This window comes from Rhinolophus ferrumequinum, chromosome 7 (assembly GCF_004115265.2).
Source record: "Rhinolophus ferrumequinum isolate MPI-CBG mRhiFer1 chromosome 7, mRhiFer1_v1.p, whole genome shotgun sequence".
NCBI classification, from domain to species: Eukaryota; Metazoa; Chordata; class Mammalia; order Chiroptera; family Rhinolophidae; genus Rhinolophus; species Rhinolophus ferrumequinum.
The window spans coordinates 90,227,683-90,249,961 of NC_046290.1; the positions used below are offsets into that span (position 1 = coordinate 90,227,683).

The window sequence follows — 22,279 nt, forward strand, 5'->3', positions numbered from 1 at the left end:
TGTTTGTTTGTCCTTTGAAATACTTCATCTCAGACTAAAATATATCTTTAGAATATCACTTGTGTTGTGTATTCTAAAACATGACACCTCAAAATCCCTGTCAAAATTTCCAATTTAGTATTTTTGTTACACAAACATTTATTCAGTGCTTAATAAATGATGGATATTCTAAGTGCTCTGTGACTATTAACTCACTTATCCCTTACACCCTTATTATGTAAGTACTATTATTATCCTCTTCTACAGAGGAGAGAGATGAAGAATAGAGAAATTAAGTAACTTATTCCAAATCAACCAGCTAGTGAGTAGAGAAGTTGGGATTTGAACAAGCAATCTGGCTGCACATGGCACACTCTGAACACTACTGTTAGCTTCCCCATTATCCAAATTACCAGTCTTTAAAGAGCTTTTTATTGTAAACCCATTGTAATTTCATACCCTCGAGAAAATAAAAATCCTATGCTTACATGTTCCACATCTTAATGACTAACTCCACTATCCATCCTGGATCCCAACCAAAAACACTGGTGTCATCACTGACACCTTCATTGAGCACATCTTGTCGATCTACCAGTTGTACAGATTCTGTGCTTTGAATTTACACATAGAAGGTGCCTTAGTTCAAGACTGAATTAATGAAACGTCATCCTACTGTCTCTGCTTCTAGGCTTGTCCACCTCTAACCCATTCTCTGCATTGCAGAAAGAATATTTAACTCAATTCTTATTTAGATTTACCAACGTGTTTACCAGTTTCTATGCTCAGTGCTGTTTCTTGATACCTTCTGGGTTAAATTTTCTTCTTTTTAATTTTTTTAACCATCAACCTTTTTTTTTTATGTGTTCAGTAGCGTTCACATCATTTTACAACAGATCTCCACAACTCTTTCATCTCGCAAAACTGAAACTTTGTACCCATTTCTCCCTCCCTTTAGCCCCTGCAAATCACAATTCTACTTTCTGTTTCTATGGATTTGACTACTTTAGATACCTCATATCAATGAAATCATACAGCATTTGTTATTTTGTGACTGGCTTATTTTACTTAGCATAATGTCATCAAGGTTAATCCATGTTGTAGCATCTATCAGAACTTTATTTCTTTTTAAAATCAAATAATATTCCATCGTATGTATATATGTATGTGTGTACCACATTTTGTTTATCCATTCATCCATTGATGTACATTTAGGTTGCTTTCATCTCTTGGCTATTGTGAAAAATGCTGCAAACATGGCTGTGCCAAATTTTCTTCTTCTTGGAGTACAACCTTCAGTAGTCCCTCTACTAGGGAAGTTGTTAGGAGTAAAAATCTCTTGATCCTCTTTGGTCTTAAAATGATTTCATTTTATCCTCAATCTTGAATTGTTATTTAGTTGGGCAAAAACTCTAGATTGACAGTTATTTTCCCTTATGACTTTAAAGATATTATTTAATTGACTTCTACCATCTCGTGGGTTTATAAGTCTGATTTATAATCCTTTATGCAATTGCCAGAAGGCTCTAAGAAAATTGTTATAAATACAGTTAATAAAATCATTGAGTATGTATTTGCAAATACTATAAGTCATCACCAGTTTGTTGAACTGCTGAAAACATAGAGGACAATTAATTTAATGATCTAATGTTCTTTACCAATGCTAGTTGGTTGAGTTCTGAAAGAGCTTTGCTAAGATTTACTGTATTGATAACTCCAATGCAAGATTTCTTGAAGCAAAGGAAATGTTTACCAAGTGTTTAATAATCAAAGACCCCCAAAAATGGCAATGTGATTTCCGATCCCTCACTGATATCATACTATAGATGAACAAACTAAATTTGAAGCTCCAAGAAAAAGGAAAACTTATTTGTGAACTAGCCAGACAAATATGAGAATTAACATTGAAATGTAAACTTTTTGAAATACAAATGAATAATAATGATTTTATACAATGTTCTAACATTAAATCAATATGCACATTAATCAGGTCATTAGCTTCTTACCGTATGACTAAATCTGTGTTATATTACTCTATTTTACATACTACATCTGGCCCAGAGGCTAAACTGTGGGGCTCCTACTTGGTTAATTCTTCAGTAGTCCCTCTGCCATGATCCATTCTGTTTTGCAGAGCCCAGACTGGTGAATTAAATGGGGATACGATGGAGACCACTGCCACGCATTCCTTAATTATTTGAAGATGCCATTGATTTCTGCCGTTCCTCCTGGGATGCCATATTGTTTTCTGTTTATTCTCTTGGCCTATTTGTGGGCAAGGGGAAGCTCACTTGCCCTTTGCTATATAATAACTTTACTCCAGTGGCCAAGGAATCTGCAGGATTCAACCATCTGCTAAGTTTATCCATTCTGACTACACATTTTCAAGTATGGGACATGAATACCAGATGAGTGTGTAGAGCCAGTGAATATAAGATATAACTGTGAGAGGGAGCTGGGACAGTGCTTCATTTATTACCAAACCTCCATATGCGCTATGAGGAACTTTGGATCCTCTGGGTTCTAAGTGCCAGCTCAAATCATGTATGCAACTGTCCTCAAAATCTCTCAATATTACCCTTCCCCATTGTGTGGTTATTTGAGTAAATGGCTGTAGGTTAATTTGGGGAAGGACTCCGGGAATCACTACTGCATGACCCTCACGTGGTGTTGCGAGCACTTCCACATGGAGACCCAACCCTTCAATCTATGGGTTCTCAGTCTAACTTACTTAAAACTAACCAAGAGTTGTCCTTGGAAACCGAGGGCTCTGACCCCACCATTCAGTGCTATGCAGATGGTCCAGCCAGAGTGACCAAAGTCCAAAGTGGGGGTGGAAAGTAGGGGGGTGCACAGGGCCCAGGGAATAGAGACACTTTTCAAAGTCGCATGAATTTCCCCTGATTCTTCAATGGCTCCATTTATAAATGTCCACAGTGACCGGGTCAGTGTGGGTATCAGGGGAGGAGGCTAAGGTTGGTGCTGGGATCTGGGGGTAGAGGGTTTCTCCCTAATTATTTCTAAACTTGTGACAAGACCCTAAAGCACCAAGACAAACTTCTCTTTCACAATAAGTTTCAGAGGATTGATGCCAGGAAAGAAGCCCCCAATAGCTAAAGAGAACTCTCATCCCACTTCTTTATTCCACCAGACAATGCCCTCTTTGTCCCTCCTCTTCACACCAGATGAGACCAGCTTCCTCCCACAGCTATATGTTGATGATATGTGCCAAGACCTGGAGCAGTAGGGCACCCAGGGTGCAGGGGGCACCCAAGGTTAGGGAGTGGAAAGAAGTGTGGAGGACTGGCATCTCTGTACCACACAATGATGGGAAGAGATCGCTTTCTTCTCTCCTTCTCTCCCTCTTTTCCACAGAGGATGTATCTATCTAGTTTTGGGGAGAGCAAGACACACTAGGAACAAGGGTTGAGGAGGGTGTCAGCAGAAGGAATGTGTCAGAACAAGAAGGAAAATATCTCCCCAGAAAACTGGATATAACAGCACTGGGCCTGGGATACTAGTATGTGACCTGGGGAGAAGGGTGCTAAACTAGTCCTGGGCCCATCATCACAGGAAAATCTGGAGGAAACAAAAAATATAAACTAATAATTTCTTAAGATTGTGTGAGTTTAAAATCTGTAACATTTACAAATAGTTAGCAAATGCATTTCTCACCAGTATGTCAAGGATACAACTTAGTAACAGTTTAACTCAAAGAACTGATGATACAGAGACAGCGTCCTGGTTTTATTCCATGCTGATCCCATCTGGTTCATTACCCGAATTTCCAGAAAATTCTCCTTCCTGCACTTTCTACCATATAAAGGCAAATCCTTAAGCCCAGGTGAGCATGCAAGGCTGTGAAGCAGCTATTGATCCCAATGACCAGATCTTCCTTCCTGACCCTCTGCTGCCCCACAGTGGGTCTCCAAGTTGACCCACTCCTCAAAGTCCTCTCCACTTTTGCAGGTCCTTGTGCTATGACTTTCTTTACACCTGATTTTCCAGGCCCAGTGAAGTCTTCTCCAGATTTTAGGCAACTTCCCACCTCAAAAAGCAAGCCTTCGTTCTTTATGATTGTGAAGACAGTTAAGCCCCTGGGAGCATACAGCCCCATCATGGGGATAGAGGATGGGGGAAAGCCAAGTTCAGGAGCCCAGGGAAGATATCTTCATGGTGACCTTGAAAGACGTCATGGACTATTCCAAGTACAGAGATAGCCAATGGACTAAATGGGGATGGAAGTACAGATGTGCTGTTTCCACAAGATCAAGCAGTCCCAAGTAGGAGTAAAAAGGGGAATTAGTGGGAAGGAAATATCAGAGCCCTAAAAGATCAACAAAAGACACAAGTAGAAATACACGGACATTTCTGTATCCCCTCACCCACAACAGCTGTTTTCCTCTTTCCCCATCACTTCCCCATCCTCACTCCCAGGCCTCAGTTCTGACAGGAAGTATTGTCAGAGTCAGCTCTTAACCAGGCACATCTGATCTCTCAGCTCCACAACCCCACCTGTCTGAGGCTGATCCTACTTAAGAAGATATCAGCCCCACCTGTACCCAGGGATGCTGGGTAGAGAGTGAGCCAACCTTGGAGTCAGTCAAACCTGTGTTCCTATGGTGGCTTCACCAGTCACCAGCTGTTTCACTTAATCAGGTGACTTAATCATCTGGGCTACAGTGCATCGGTGAGTCCTCTCACTGTTGTGAGAATTCAGTTTTTAAAAACTAGCCTATGCAAGCTTCATGAGGGCACAAGCAGTGTGTCTCTTGATTTGTGCTGTACCCCCTTTGCCAAAGACATTGTTCAGCATTTAGAACTTGCTCAGTAAATAGTTCTATAGTTCATAGTCCATGCTAGTTGCTCACTAAATGGTGGTTTCCTTTCCGTAGACTGTTACAGCTACATGGAACCCTAAGGATCCTCCAGGCCATTTTACAGACAAGAAAACAGACTCAGAATAAATAATTTACATGGGTCATACAGACTGCACGAGGCAGAACAAGAGGCAAGTTCCTCAAACCTGGTGAACTGTTGATACCAAGGCACAAAATAAGGGCTAAATAGTAGGATTAGACAACAAAATGCCCAAAAAGCTTCAGAGAATCTGGAATTCCAGGAGAGATCAGGGAAACAGCCTGGACTATGTCACCTAAGGAAGAATGATTAACGTACAGGGCACTGGGAAGGACATTGGCTGGACCAGAAAAGTTGTGGTCAGAAATCATGGTAACGGGTGACAGATAAAGACAAAAAGAGGAGGACACTAGATAATTATAGTAGATGGCATTTATTAAGCAAGTACTATGTAACAGGTACATGCTATCTTACTTAATTCTCTCTCACACACACACACACAAATGATAAAGTTCTTATTATAATATCCATTTTAAAAATGAGAACATTGAGGCACAGGGGAATTAATTTGCTCAAGTCCTGTAAAACCTGGATCATTAACCATAATGCTCACTATATTGGGTAAAATCCTAGCTAGGAGTTACTGTTTCGAATAATCAGAAGAAGGTCGAAGCCCGAAATAGGGATTATACTGATCCCAGAAAGCGGGCGTTCAGGGAGGGGAAAACAATGAGGAGTTATTGAAAATGGGTGAGGGAGATGGGGACATTAGGAACTTGGGATAGGGATAATAAAAGCAAGATAAAGGGGCAGATGTAATCACTCTACAATCACTTGACTAGGCAGTAGAACTCTTAAGTTGGATGGAAAGAAAAGTTTCAAATAATCTAAAGATTAAGAATAATTTTTATTTGGTTTTGGAATATCTATCAATGTTGTTGTGTCTATTTCCTCAGTATTCACAAGACATCCAAAGAAAAAAACTCTGTTCGACTCAGGAGCCACAGATCTGATTTTCCTCTCCCAGCCCACTGACAGGCTCCCTCTTATGGCAAAACGGGGTATTACCGCCAAAATTCAAGAAACACCAAACACGTGTTAAATGTCTGGCTTGGACCTTACGGAAGTGAGGACATTAGGTGTAAGGTGTCTGCCTCACAGTTCCAAGGCGCTGGCAGTGAGGGCTGAACCATCCTGTTTTCCCTGCAGTGGTGGGTGGGATTTCCCATAATTGCACCAGCATATTCTGTACAAGAAGGGCTTTTGTTGCTCAATCCTACCCTCCTCCCTCATGGCTTGTTGATCAGCTTGGCACATCAACTGGTGGCTTGATCAGCTCAGCACACAAAGTCCCCTTTGCCAGCTGGGATCCAAATGCAGACAGAAGAGAGGCATCAGACCATCTCCTGACGCAGGTGCTTGTCTGGAATTTAACCCTATTTACAAGCCAATAAATTAGTTTGTTACTGTTTTACGGATGCTGGCAGAAGACAGCAGATCTCTGGGATAGAGACAAAGGACTGGTGATTATGGCACAGCAAGCACCATGAGCATCGTGTTGTCCAGGGTTCTTCTGAGCCTCTAACTCCCAGACAGTTACTCTGAAGAACCCACGTGGATGCTATACAGGCAGTAGGTTTGCAGTGCAGTTAAGGAACACTGAGCTTGGGGAATGCATGCTTTTATAGTTAGCTGCCACAAGCCTGATCTTCTTCCAAAGGGGATCAGTACCTCATCCCTTGAGGTTGTTCACTGCAAACACTTCCCTGAGACATCATCTGAGTATAAAGATCAAACAGGGTTTTGCATTCTTAAAAAGCCCAGTAAAAATGTGCCAGAACCTCAAGGCCCATAGCAGATTGCCCCTCCCCAGCTCCTTCTACCACCCCCCTCCCTGCACTCAATCAACCAGTTGTTCCCTGACTCACAAGCTGATTGTTCCTACTGATAAGATAGGATTGTAGCAGAATGGTGTTAACATACTGATTATTGGTGACTCTCATGGATGTGGGACACAGGTAAGGTTCTGGGTTACAACAGCCCACTGTCCTACTCCTCTGTGTATTTGGAGGTGTGGAGAAAACCTGTACAGTGTCTCTCTCTGATCTACAGCAATCCAGGACAGCTGGTGTCCTTCACCTCAGATCCCCTCAATACCATCACCCAAGATGCCCCCCTCTGGTACTCAGGTCAATCAAAGAGAAAGAGGGAGAGCACCTATCTTCCTACCTGGGCTTTCCAAAAGAATCAGGCACAAGAAAATCCTCACTTGCAGTAATCAATGCCGTAACTTAGTGGTCTCCTGGCAGGGTATAAGCCGTGAGGGATTGACTGCCCTTTTTGTGGCTGCCCCCACCTTGGCCCTCTTCCTCCTCAGCCATGAGTATTTGGTGGGGGTGTGCTCACATCCCCTCCTTCCTCAGGGTCCCTCTGTCTCTTGTGGATAACCTTCTCTGCCAAGGGGAAGGAGGGTCTTCCTGCCATTGGGCATCCCTCTCCAGCCCCTCTCACTGGCCCTGGAAAGCTCCAGATTGTTCATCAAGCACAGGAGCAGAAGGATGGTTCATTCTGTTTGTGGAGGCCCTCAACCGACAGGGAGGTAGTTTCCTTAGTTGAGGAGTTCTCCCTGAAACTATAGAAAAAAGAAAAAGAAATAGGTAGTAGGAGAGAACAGATAAGAAAAGTAAAGGTGAGGAGGTTCAACAGCTATACAATAGGAGGTCCATAAAGAAAGAATCGAGAAGAAGGAATAGACTCATACCACGGCATATTGTTACAAAATTTCTAGTTAGGAAACTAGAGAAAAAAATAAAATTTTTACAAGCTTCCAGAGAAGACAAAAAATAGATCACACAATAAAGAATGAGAAATCAGAATGGTTCTAAACATTTCAAATGTACCAATGAAAGCTAGACGACAACAGAGCAGAGAGATGCCTTCAACCCCTGAATAAAATTATTTCTAACCTAAAATTCTATACCTAGCCAAACAGTCAATCGTGTGTGTATGATAAAGATATTTTCAGATAGGCAAGCACTCAAAATATTTACCTCCAGAAGCTTCTTGGTAATGTGCTCCATCAAAATGAAAAATAAGCTAAGAGAGGAAGATATATGTAGTGAATGGGATCTAGGAAATAGAAGATGCTCCACAGGTAAGAGACAGAATTCCCAGGATGATGATGAGAAAGGGAGATCCCAGATGTGGAGAGCAACCTGTCTAAACCTGAGATTTCTGAAGGTCTTGTTATGAGATGAATATGATTGGTGAGGAGTTTACAGTTGAATAAGAACATACAAACATAATTATTATTAGCTCCATTTAACAAAAAGTTATGTGAAAAAGTAAAATAATTATCATTTACTACATAGCAGAGCAGTAAAGGTATTACCTAGTCAAAATATGAAAACTAAATATAGGTCTAGCCTAAATTCTCATATGTAATGTTTATATTCAGAGGAGGGATCATGAGAAATGGATGTGTGTAGTGGAGATTAGGAAAGGAAAGAAGGTAAATCATTATTTTCCAAGATATTGACTTTATAGTGCCTAGCATTAAAATATCAACAAAGCATTTTATTTAGAGACATGGGATAAATAGCTCCAAAATAACCAACTACAATCTGTGTAAAAATAAAGAAAAAATATTTTGGGAACCATATTACTTTGCATAAACCAGACATTGAAAAAAATACTTACTGTCTCAAATAAAGAATTTTCACTGGGAAATGATTAACAGAAAAGGGAGGAATTACAAAATGATTGTGTATGTAATTTAAAACAAAAAAAAAAATTTTAACAAAACAAATTGACTCACCTCAACTGCTTTTATAGCTTTATAAGATAAAATAAATAATAAAAGTGAAACATTAAAATAAAATAAAAAAAACAGAGATGGAGACAATGCCAAGAACAAAGCAGAAAATGAAGCAGACCAAGTGACTGTATGGGATCTGGGAGAACATACCTTCACAGCCTCAGTCCCACACCTTCCAGAGAATGTTGGGTTGAGCTCTGGAGTGAAATACACACACACACACACACACACACACACACACACACACACACACACACAAGCAGAGTAGCGTTCTGGGGGTATGCCTACAATGGACAGAATCATCAAATTCAACAAAGAAATCCCAGCCAGCAATCCCCTTGGGCCCTGCAGCCCTGAACAACAATCAGAAGTGGGAAGCAGCTAGCATCTCAGTGAAGTGGCTGAGGCCCGTCTGGAGGAAGAGTGTTCACAGCTGCTTACGTTCTACTCACCAGCACTGAGCAAGAACAGGGTCAAGGGAGCTTGAGGAGAGGGGATATAAGAGGGTAAATGACCTAGTGGGGGAAAACAAGAGGAGGGTTTAAAAGTATGGAACAGTATTCCTCAGAATCCTACTTAACCCATTAAAAGTACTCTCAAAAGCTCCGGGTTCAGGACAAGAATGGGGACAGGGAGGGACATTGCCGGCCCACTCCTGAGACTCAAGAAAGTGGCCTAAGTTCAATTTCTATTCTTGTCCCAAGCTCCCCAGGGAGAAAGTGGCCTGATAAGGTACATAGTCCTTTAGTTCCATCTTACATTAGTATTTTTGATTATACTGTATTGGGTGAGAAGTATGTAGAAATGATATTTAGTAATGAAGGAAAAAAAACAAATTACTCAGAAGTAAATAAACCAGCCAGTGATATTTCAAATAAAAATTCTAAGCCTTTGAACAAACAAGAACAATATGTGACAGGACAAAATTTTCATAGCAACAAGGAAACCAGAAGTCCGCATGAACGTCACAGGCTTAAGGCAGATTGGCGTGTGACATGTCACACCACCTATGACAGGAGAGGCAGGACAGGATTGACAAGAGGGAGGAAACCTCAGAAGACCCAGGTATAGGGAAGGAGAGGGCACTCACACAGCAAGACAAACTTCGTGGAAGGATTCAGATTTCAGAGTCAGTGTGAAAGATTGAGGTAGCTTGCCAAGAAGAGGTAGAAAGATTGATGCTGACCAGGAGGGTGTGAGGCAGCTGAGAGGAAAGGATCACAAGGTCCTGACAAGGAAGTAACCTGAACTTACCATAAGCATTGACTCGTCACACCAGGGAGGATATAGGAGTCCAGAGAACCAAATGTGGGTCCTTCCAAGGTCACTTCCTGCCCACCCGACAACACCAACAGATTCCCCTGCAGACAGGACCAACTTCAAGTGCAACTTCAGGATGGTGGATCCCAGGAGGGCCTCATTGCCACAAATTATCTCGTTCTTAACAATTCCTCAGACACTTTAGAACATCATGTTGCTCTGTATCTAGGGGACCCTTCTGCAAAAAGCCCATCAGCCCCCAAGGGTGCATGGAAAGATCTGTGTTTCCATATAAGTGGGTTCCTCTGGAATCTACATGTTTTAATTTATGCATTGAAAATTATCTTGAGGGCAGCGGAATGGCTCAGTTGGTTAAAGCCTGAGCTCTCAACAACAAGGTTGCCGGTTCAATTCCCACCATGGGATGGTGGGCTGTGCCCCCTGCAACTAAAGATTGAAAACAGAGACTAGACTTGGAGCTGAGCTGTGCCCTCCACAACTAGATTGAAGGACAGCTGCTTGGAGCTGATGGGCCCTGGAGAAACACACTGTCCCCCAATATTCCCCAATAAATTTTTAAAAAAAAAACTATCTTGAAAGGAAAAAGTAAATAAATAATTTCTAAAAATTAAGAAAAATAAAATTTATCTTCAGAATAACTTCCAAAGGAGCCAAAAGAGTAGATGGCACCAAAGGCTCAGAACTGCTGAACTAGAGGGATGGGGTATGCAGAGAACACAGGCTGTAAAGGAAAAGACCAGCAATGGAATGTGCCTCAGTCATTGGAAGACATTGGAAGCTCATTGGATGGAATAATCTGCCTCCAATCTCCCTGTTGAATTTATCACCCCACCTGCCCTACCCTCAATCTTTCTCATGAACTCCGTTTCTAACAAATTTGCCTCAGTGACCCTCAGATAGGTCTGGTGCCATCTACTTTTGGTCTTTGCTCATTTATCCATTGATTTACTTTTGAAAGTGTTTATTGATTGTCTTCTTTCTGCCAAGCACTGGGCTAAGCCTTACTGACAGAGAAATGAACACGACACACACCATCCCTGTCCTTATGAAATTGACCGCATAGCTGCCAACAGAAATTCTACCCCTGTCCAATATCCTGCTCAACCACGACATCTTTCGTGAAGCCTTTCCTGACGCCATTCCACAACTGACTTCCTTCTCTGGTGAAGCTCTTGTTAACACCAACCATCAATACCAATCATACAAGAGTTGTATGAATGCCTTGATCACACTTGGCTATTAGACTTTTTAGGTCTTTTTTTTAGACTTTCAGACTTTTTTATTAGACTTTTTTTTAGGTCTTTAGGTAAGTTCTGAAATCTCATTTTTTCTTCTTAGGTTTTAGTCACTAGGCATTATTAGGTTTTGGATCATTTAGGTTTTTGATCATTTTCATCACTGCAACTAGAAAAGACAAAAGATTCTTTCTGCACTGTTGTAGAAATTACCTGATTTTCAGACTGTGTTTTGAGTCAGTAAGTTCTGCTGTGGAGTTTATTCTCTTTTTCTTTAATCTTACCAGCACTTATGGACTCAAACAGCACAGACTTTGTCCTTAAATTTCTCAAGTCCTTCACACTATGCCATGGCAGCAGCTGGTTAGTGCCTAATTTTTGCCTTCACTGAGCATTTATTCTAGTCGATCACAATAGATGACTTAATGAGCAGTTTGACCCTCCCTGCTTTTACCACCTGCAAGAACGTTCCCAAGACATCAGTTTTTTAACTTCCTTTAGCCCCAATCTGGCCCCATAACCAAGACTGTTCCCCTCCATTTCCCTGAGTGACTATTGCCTGAAAACAATCATGTCCCATGCTCGGTAGTAGTCAGAATCATTAGTGGCTGAAATAGATTCCTATTCTGACTTTAAGCAGAAGACAAATATACTTTCCAGTTAGCTCTCAGAATCAATGGAGAGACTGAAAAATTGACACTCAGAAATAGGCACGAGAAGCACAAGCGTAATCACACTATGGAACTAGTACTCTAAACACATGTTGCTGCCAACAGGGGCAACAAATGCCACAGCGTGGACCCGTGACAAAGTCCCAACCCCAGATCCGCTGTCTCGGTTCTAAATTGGCAGACCGTCTGTAGACACACTGGTCACCACATCTGCCAAGCCTGGGCTGTGTATCCTGTTTTCCCAGAGTCAGGAGAGGAGCCCGTCCTGGCACTCTCATTGGCCTGTGCATTTACCTCACCGGGGCAGGGCTCAAATGCCAGCCATTACTTAGACTGCATCTGGCTCTCTCTCCACATAGTCAGCTCCAGGACCTGGGGAAGTCCAGTAGCTTCCAACCAGGTGCACTGAACACAATGGTGCCTGTTCTGTTGTCCCTGCTGCTCTTTCTGTGTCCTGCAGTTGCCCAGGAGACCCAAGAAGGTAAGTGTGGAAGCAAGGTCCAGGTATGGAGAACGGAGGGGAAGTAATGAGTTGTATAGACGGGCTTGGAGAAGGGCCTCTGGTGCAGCTGGGCAACACAAGTGTACTCTAGGAATGGGTGTCTGAGGCTGTCAACGAACTCAACTCACACACGCCTGAAAGTGTTCAGGGAACCTCTGGAATCGTGGTAAATAAGACCTCAAAGAATCAGAATCTAAAACTCTTAGTTTACAAATGAATAAAACTAAGACCCAGAGAAGTGAAGTAACCTGCCCAGGATCATACAGCCAGGATAGAGCAGGAGTTACACAGGTGGAGCTTCTTGTTCCTTCCTCCTTCCAATGGCTGGATGTACCTGTATGACTCTCAGAGAGACAGCGACCACAAAGGGCCCATGTGAAGGCATGATAACTGGAAGGGTGCTTCTGAAAAGAACCTGTTCCCTCACTCCATAGTCAGACATTACGACAGGGCTTAGAACGCTAGTGACTGGGAAAGGAGCCAGCTGGAGCTTGGGAAGAACCAGAGTCAGTTCTAGGACAGAGTAATGAGGCTTTCTTGGCATACAAAATTTCAGAATGAAGAAATGTAAGCTAAACTGTGCAAGTTTAGAATGCATTACATTTCCAAACTAACAATTGATCATATTTAGAATGTTAATCACATCCTACACCAAAATCTAGTTAGTCAGGTTCTCCAGAGAAACAGAATTAATACACAGCATGTACATACAGAGAAAAAGAGACATTTATTTTAAGGATATGGCTCACACAATTGTGGGGGCTGACAAGTCTGAAATCTGCAGGGTAGGTCAGCAGACTGGAGACCCAGAGAAGAGTTGATGTTGCAGTCTTCGGTCCAAAGGCAGTCTTGAGGCAGTTTTTTCTTCTTTTGGGGACCTCAGTCTTTTCTCTTGAGGCCTTCCACTGATTAGATGACGCCAACCTACATTGTGGAGGGTAATTTGATTTATTCACTGTCTTTTGAGCAAAATGGTAAAATACATTTAGAAACTAATTAGCAAGAATAACTGTAGTACCGGGACTAGGTATCTGCCATATGGCCCCCAACATTAGTAACACCCATGGGAGTTATATCATGAATTCATTATGGAATTAATTAGGAAAATGTCCCTTCCTCTCCCAATCCCTGCCTCATACCAAAATGTAGGGACAGCCCTGGGAATTCTGGGAGCCCTCCTGTTCTTATCTTATGCTGAGCCATTCTGGGTCATTTCCTGAGATTTCTAGTCGATTCTCCTTCCTACACTTTCTAACTAGATGTATTTTTCAGGCTCAATTAGGCTATTCTGTAGTAACTAAGACCATTTTTAGTGTCTTAACCCAACAAATGTTTATTTCTTGCTCATGTAAAGTTGAATATGCGAGTAGATCAGGCAACTTTTCTGTCCTCCATAGGGTGACTCAAGGACGCAGGCTGTTTGTATCTGGAAACTCTCCTGTTTCATCCTATTGCCGCCACAGTCATTGTCTAAATAGAAAAGAGACAGAGGTGTCAAACCAGTCCACAGGGCCTCCAACCAGAAGAAATACATTACTTCCACTCACATCCCACTTTGACAGAACATAGTCCATAGTTCCAATGTACCTACAAGAAGGCTGAGAAATATCATCTTCTGATGTGCCATGAGAGAAAACAATGTAGCAAAGACACAAAATGATCTCTGAAATATCAGCCCCAGAATAGAAGTAGAACCTATTTTCTTGAGTGAGTTTCCAATAGTAAGAGACTGCCTGACAGTGGCGTGGATTGAGCTGGGGAGGAAGAGGCCCAGTGACCAGATTTCCCTTCCTGGTCCTCTGCTGCCCCACGTTGGGATCCCTTGCATGGAGCTCATGTCTCAAAATTTTCTCCTCTTCTGCAGGGCCTTACTCTCTGACCTTCCACTCCATTGCGGTGTCCAGGCCCACAGAGGCCTCCCCCAGCTTTCAGGCCACTGGCTACCTCAATGACCAGGCCTTCTTCCACTATGATAGTGAAAGCGGGAAGGCTGAACCCCTGGGCCCGTGGAGACAGGTGGAAGGGATGGAGGACTGGGAGAAGGAGAGTAAATATCAGAAGGCCAGGGGGGACTTCATCCTGAAGAACGTGGAAGACATCATGAGCTACTACAAGGACAAAGGTCAGTGGATTACAGACTGCAGGGTTCAAGGGTCTTAGCTCAAGAGGCAACACTGCAATTGTGAGTGGAAAGGGGTCTGTAGGATAGAAATACTCCCCAGGCCAAAGGACGAGCCAGAAGCACAGTTAGAAATTCACAGACATTTCTGCATCACTCCTCCCCTGCTACACAGATGCTTTTCCTCTTTCCCCATTGCTTTCCCCATCCTCACTCCCAGGTCTCAACTCTCACAGGAAGTGATGTCAGAGTTAGCCCTTATCCAGCACATCCGACTTCTCAGCCCCACATCCCACCTGTCTGAGGCGGATACCACTTTAGGTGTCAGACTCACACCCACCCAGGATGTTGGGTGGGAAGTGAGCTAACCTTAGGGTTATTCTGACCAGGGTTCACGTGGTGGCCCCTCCAATCACTAGCTGTTTGACAGTCAACGTGCTCTTTTTTATTTTTTTAAAGAGGGTGCAGCTCACATTGCCCATGCAGGGATTGAACCAGCAACCTTGGTGCTACCAGAACCGTGCTCTAACCAACTGAGCTAACGGGCCACCCCCGGTGAACATGTTCTTAATTATCTGGTCTGAATCTGCAAAAATTAGAGCATTGAGTCCTGCCTCCAAGAGATTTCTTAAAACTTATCTAGGTAAATTCCATGAAGGCTAGAACATAGCCTGCCTTGATCTCCCCTGGAGCCCCACCATCTAGGAGAACAAATAATAGTTGCTCAAATGAAATATGTTGAATGATTGAGAGATAGTACCTAGCACAAATCATGGCTCATACTAGGCTCTCAGTAAGGATTGAATTCAAAACCACAAACTGTCTGAGTTCCCTAAAATCATAAAGATCTTCCTGTCCATAAGGAGCGGAGCAAGGAGGGAGGGGTCCCTGGATTTGTGGTGTGAAGAGCTGGTGCAGAGTGGAGTACAGAGACTAGTTTTCGTGTCTCCCAGCCCAGCACTCTTTCTCCTAAACCACACTGCCTAACACCCCAAGTAAGCCGGTCAACCAGTAATTTAAAATTATTGTATGGTGTGTGTCAAAAAAGGTGGGTTTCTGAGTACCCAAGATGCTACATGAAACCTGGAAGTTTCCAAAAGGAGGCAAGAGCTGCATAGAAATCTGAAGGATGTGGAATGGGAGCCCTGGTGAGAAAACAACCTAGGCTGTGCTCAGAAAGAGTAGAGGGTAAGGCACAGATGCCCAGGAAGGACACTGGAACAAAGTTTGATTGACTGGAATAGAAATGTTGACATGAGTTGTCATGAGTAAAGAGGACAAAGAGATGAACACAGTGTATTAGAACTAGCAGTGTAATAAGAGCTAACATTTATTAAGCACCACGTGCTAGGCATAGGTATTGACACATGTAATGATCACAATAACGCTCTAACGTAAGTACTATTGCCAGTGCCATTTTAGAGGTAAGAAAATTGAAGCACAGCAAATTATTGGCTCAAGTTCATGCAATAAGCCAGATGGGAGTGGAAACAGATCTGGGATTTGAGCCCAGAGAGCTTAAGATCAGAGCCTGTGCCAATAGCATTAATAGGTATCAGGTGAACACCTACCTTTATAGTCAAAATAAAGTGGCTCTGTCCCCCTTTCCTAAGGAAGCCAGTTTCCAAGAGTTCTTGCCAGCTGAGAAGGGAGGTGAGCATTAGAGATTTGTTTGAGGATATCAATCACCAGAAAAGAAGGAAGAACTGATCAAATTATGTTGATTCAACTGGAGACATCAACTCCATGTAGAACTGGGAAAAAAGGAGAGATTGCACAATCTATTTTAAACTACAGATAAATTCCATTTAACTACGCAATGCACTTCCATGTGCTTCTGTCCAGTTTCTAAGAACTCACAGTATGTTCAAACAAAATTCATTAAAAGAGATGCTGCATGGGGCTAGATCTGTCCACAGTCTGTAGCTCTCTGAAATTCCCTGGCTGGGAAGAATGTATCTCATCTCAGACTGGCCTAAAACACCAAACCAAACCAAGTTTCTCTCTCTCTGTCTGCTCTATGTCTGGTTAATAACCCATTTGCCAAGATAAAGGGGTTGCATGCTTAGATTTCAAAACACTTCCTTCCTAGTGGGTTGCACACTGTGTAAGAGTAAGAGTTATTAAGATGGAGTAGATGCCAGACTGACTGTTTTCCGGGGGGGGGGGTTGGGTTGATGCAGGGAATCACACCATACGGGAAAAGTTTGGTTGTGTGCTCCGGAATAACAACTACTGTGGGTCATTCTGGACGATTGCCTACGATGGACAGGACTACATCAAGTTCAACACAGAAATCCCAGCCTGGATTCCACTGCAACCTGAAGCTCTGAATACCAAGGTGAAATGGGAGACAGAAGGTTCTGTGCAGCGGTCCAAGGCCTACCTGGAAGATGAGTGCCCACAGATGTTACGGAGGTACCTGCAATACAGCAAGATTCACCTGGACCGACAAGGTACCCAAAGCCCCGCATGTCCTGTTTCCCCACAGTGAGCTGAGAAAGACCAAGGTGATCCCAGCTGGGAGCTCAGCGGAACATCTCAGGCAAATCCTGTAGTCATTTCTTTCCAGTCTCCTGGTTTGGCTATGGGGAGAAGGCAGGCAGGTAAAATGTTTACCCAGGAAGGATGAGGACGAGTAAGTGTGAGCAGGATTAAGTGTCAGAAGCTGAGATTTTGGCTTAAGAAGTAATGAGAAAGAGGTTCTACGGGAGGGAGCAGAGAAGGGTCTGAATGACAGAGCTGCAGGCAGAGCTAAGGGATAGGGCTGAGACTGGGGAAGGCAGGAGCCACAAAGCCCACTGGAACATTTGGGAAAAAATAGAAAAATGTATGGGGACGTTCATAATTTCTTACCAGCAGTAACCAATACACGGTGGAAGGGGGTGGGGGAAATACTGGGTGGCAAAAGAGCAGGCACAGACATTCCAGGATCCAACAGGGAAGGCTCAGGAAAGCCTCGGCTTCCCTGATCTTTGTCAAGTTTCCCTGGGGAGGCATGTAGAGAGCTGAGAGCTCTGCTCATCCCTAACTCCGGGGAGGCAGAGACATGAGCAGGGGAGATGTTTCCTTCGGACCTTCAACCTCCACACTCTATCCCTCCACAGATCCTCCCTCTGTGTCAATCACCAGCCAGGTGGCGCCAGGAGACACCAGGACCCTCAAGTGCTTGGCCTACAACTTCTACCCACAACCAATCAGTCTGTACTGGACTCGGGCCGGCAGTGTGGTGGAGGCTGAGTCATGGGGAGATGATTTCAGTGAAAGTGACTCTTACCAGTCCTGGGTGGTGGTGAAGATCCCCTCTGAAGACAGAGGCCCCTACACCTGCCATGTTCAGCACAGCAGCCTGGCCCAGCCCCTCACTGTCCCGTGGAAAGAGAAGCAGGAAGCAAGGGGTGAAGGCTCCTCAGGGTCTCAAGACCAATAGCCACCCTTTCTTTGAGACACGAGAGAGATGAGCTCTAAAACCGCTGCCAATGCCCTCAGCGAGGCCCAGGGTAGCAGTGAAGGGTACGGCTGGTGGATTTGGAGACACAAGATTTGAATACTGGGCACTGAGCTGACTCACTGCCACAGCCCTTCAGAACCCGTTATCTAATCTATAAAATGTAATCACTAGTCAACTAGCCTCCATACAAAATAAATCAGATTATTAAACTGCTAATGATGTACAAATGTCGGTAGATGTTATCATTTGTCCTTCCCCCAAGCATTTGATTGGTCTGATTTTCTGGGTATAATCCACTGGAAGCAACGTTTGCTGCCGTCTTGACCCTGTAGTGTGGCATGACCATCTGGTCCCTTAAGCACTGTTCAGGTGCCCACTGCTGATGTCCCCTAATACAATCCAAAGCCTCTTCTGTACCTAACTTTCCCCATCACTCCTTTGCGCCCTATGAGATCCACTCCAGCTACTCCACCTTGCCCACACCACATTGGCCTTGAGGCCACACATAACCTTTGCTTATTTGAGAGGCTTCATCCCTCCAGGAAGCATTCCCAAGGAAGCAAGGATCAACCTGATGTTCTTGGACTTCCTCCAAATTCCTTTGATTGTGTTTTTGTGTAAAAACTGAGTCACACCACCATGCACAGGTTTAAGCCAAAAAAGAAAAAAAACAGAGCAGAACTCCTACATTTGACCTTTTTATTAAGCCTCACTGCCACAAATTATCTTCTTAACAATTTCTCAGTCCCTTAGTACTACCTGGTCTGTGGCGTGCCAGCCGCCACAAATCGAACAGTACCTGAATGGGGGAGTGGGAATGAAAAAAGACACTCACACAAATGATGATGCGGCCGGTCTTCAGTGATCCTGAAGCACCGAGTTTACTTTCCTTTACCAATTTATACCACCTGTGTACGTGCAGCTTAACAATCACGAATGTGCATTGCCTCATTGAGAGTAAAATTTTCAACTTTTACATATAAACTACAGACTCACTGAAACTTCCCCAAAGTCATTATATCAATGACAAAGCCCACCAATTACCCTCATAATCATCAGTGATCTGTGTCCGGGAACTGGCCGTTCCCACCTCATTCCTCAGCAGCTTGCAAGCACCCTTCAGGTGCAGGCAGAGACAATGCCTCAGGAGCTAAAACTGAGCCAGTCTGCAAGGCTTCAGAATAACAAGAAATCATGGCTCCCCACACTGGTCTCTCTCTGGAGGATTATTCTGGGGATAGTTTTCAGCTAGACTGGAGTGAAGGAGTACTCTAAATTAGGCAGGAGATGCCAATTAGATATAGGACTTAAAAACATTTTTTGCTAATGCCCTCTTCAATTTGGCTAAACACTGCTTTTTCAACCTTGTTCCTGCTAGAATTTGCTGTTTCAGCTAAATAGACCTTATTGTTCATCAAATATATTTAATGTTTTCTCTCTATTTCTTTGTTCATTTATTGGTGAACTATTAAAGAATCAGATATTGAGTATCTGTTTTATGCTTGGTACTCATAAACTCTGGAGACCCAGGAGAACAAGGTAGGTACAATCTCTTCCTACATGGAGTTTACCTCAATTTTGTTTATTGAAATAATATCCACTGTCAAGGTCCAGCTCAAATCTTAACCTCTTCCCATGACCACTGCCATAATCACCAATTTCAACATATACTCTTTGCATGCTGATACTTCTTTCAGATAAAAGTATCAGGGACGATTTCAAGAAAGACATTCGAGTGAAGCCAATCTCCACACCATCTAAAGATATCACAAGCAATCCCAGACCACCCACCACCAATCCACTTTTTTGTTCCTTCCCAAATGAAAAGAAAGGGAAATAAAATTTAAGAAATCAAAGACAGGTAGAGGTGGGGGGAAGAAGGAGAGTGAAGACACAGAAAACAAATTTGCCAATTTCTGAATTTCAATTCAGACTTTTTTTCATTGCTCACTTTCAAAGTTTTGGTGACTCCATCTATCCACTTACTCGTTCAACAAATGTTTAATGAATGTCTCAGTTAGAAGACACTGGACAGATGTTTATATGATAAAGAAATGAACCAGAAGTATACTATTCCACATAGTAATAAGCAAGGTCACAAAAGTGGTTTGGGATCAAACAGGGGAGAGCTTTGAATCATACGCTAAGGTTCTGACCTTTATTCTGAGTGTAACAGTTAAAGTCTTTTTGACAGGGTGAACATGATTACAATTATGATTCAGGAATATTAACCAGATATTAATGAGTACAGTGGACTGGAGAATGAGGAGAGAAACCAGCTGTAGAAAGGGTCCTCTTGTGATCCAAAAGCAAAGGTGCAGGCTGGCTGGGCTCATCTGGCTGGGGTCATCTCCTACTTGAGTGTCAGGAAATCCATTGGCTCCCATGGAGTCTGATGAAGCCAAAATGGCTGCATTAATATCCCTGACAGCAGGAGAGCTCCAGGAATTGGAAATGCTTTCTACTTGTGAGGTTAGTAACTACCATCTATCATTCTTCAATTAAAAGCTTGCAGAGATTAGAAGGAACCCCATGGACCCCAAACTGAAGAAACTCAACTGAACTTTTCCCTAAAGCCCCATTGGCAGACAGCTCCTCCTGCCCCTGGTTGCCCCAGAATGAATAAGGGGCAAGACCCCCCCAGACAACCTCACCAGACACCTCCACCATGCATGCTTGTCCCTTCCTCTTATCATTTTGCTCTACTGTGTTATATTTCATTTTATTTTATTTCCTGTATCCAGGTATGGATATTAAGTTTATCTTAACTCAGAAGTACACAGCACATGATCAGTCTCAGGCAACTCAAGACCCTTCTAGCTTTACTTAATGCAGTTATTTTCCCAATTCATTCACATCCTCACGTTGCAGCCCCTTGGCTGTTTATAGGAGATAAGCCTCTTCCCCATACACTACCTTCGCTGCCTGCTCAGATTCAAGGGCTTGCTTTCGGTTTTGAATGTAAACTCCCAGTGGCTACTTTAGGCAAAACCTCACAGTAAACTAGTGCTTCCTTAACAAATGTGTCATTTAGGAATGTTTCTTGGCTACAAGGAGTATCGTACTTGACTAAAGATAGTTGAAATAATAAGAGGTACTTTTCTCACGCTCTAGCTGACCAGCTCTGAGCCAACTTCTCTATAAGATTTTGGTCACCCCTACTGGTCACAAAGATTGTTGCTCCAAGTGTTAGGATCATGTCCTCACAGATTCGGCTCACAGCCTGGATGCATGGGACATGAGATAATGGCCAAATTGTCTTCCAGCCACAATTCCTGCCTTTTATCTATTCTTTCTATCTCATTAGCAAAAGCCAGTTTTCACATCCATACCACAGGCAGGGGCCCTCCTGCTTGAGATTAACAATTTTCTGTCAATGCCTATCAAAATCAGAAGGGCTTTTCTCCCACACAAACAGAGGAAGGAGGGAAATTATTTTGGGATAAGCAGCTAACAGTGTCTGTTACACTTGAAAAAGTAAAAATATAACATAAAAAACCCATACTTAACATTAGCACATTCCCACTAATTTCAGGAATATGAAGGTTAGACAATTAAGTTTGTGAACTCATCCTAGAACAAGTACTACATACCTCTTTGCTGAATATCACTACGGTCACCTTCGAAGGACTCCCCTTGGGAAGCTATACCGACGCCAATGCCTAGTCCACCCTTCAAAGCAATTTTGGAACTTTTTTCTGGAATGGCCATCAGAGCTGTCGTTATATTACCCTTGATGTCCTGAATGTCATTAAAATGTCTTCTTTCAATATTTCCTTTATCTTCGGGTAAAGAAAGAAGTCATTGGGGGCCAGTTCAGGTGAGTAGGGAGGGTATTCCAATACAGTGATTTGTTTATTGGCTAAAAACTCCCTCATAAACAGTGCCATGTAAGCTGGTGCATTGTCATGATGCAAGAGCCGTGAATTTTTGGTGAAAAGTTCAGGTCGTCTAACTTTTTCACGCAGTCTTTTCAGGACTTCCCAATAGTAAACTTGGTTAACTGTTCGTCCAGTTGGTACAAATTCATAATGAATAATCCCTCTGGTAGCAAAAAAGGTTAGCAACATCATTGCAGCAAGTTCACGAACTTAATTGTCAGAACTTCATAAAACGAGGATGCTTATTTCTACAACTATTCAATATTTTTCTGGAAGTTCTAGTTAATTCCGTAAGACAAGAGAAAATGAGAAATTCAAATATTAACTATCATGAAATGAATGACACTTATTAGCAGATGCTATGTTTTCCTACTTAGAAAACAGGAAAATCCATGGCCAATTCACTAAAATAAACAAGAGAGTTCAGAAATGTGCAAATATATAAGATCAATGGGTTTCCTGTATACCAACAACAAACAGTTGGGA

General features: G+C 42.8%; 1 protein-coding gene across 1 annotated transcript; it reads left to right on the forward strand.

The window, feature by feature from the left end:
- Positions 1–12,142: 12,142 nt before the first annotated feature.
- On the forward strand, positions 12,143–18,139 carry AZGP1 (alpha-2-glycoprotein 1, zinc-binding). The gene is made up of 4 exons (XM_033110002.1): positions 12,143–12,321; positions 14,207–14,464; positions 16,645–16,917; positions 17,569–18,139. The coding sequence occupies exons 1-4, from the start codon at positions 12,255–12,257 to the stop codon at positions 17,889–17,891; spliced, it is 921 nt and encodes a 306-aa protein (XP_032965893.1). The 5' UTR covers positions 12,143–12,254; the 3' UTR covers positions 17,892–18,139.
- The last annotated feature ends 4,140 nt before the right edge of the window (positions 18,140–22,279 follow it).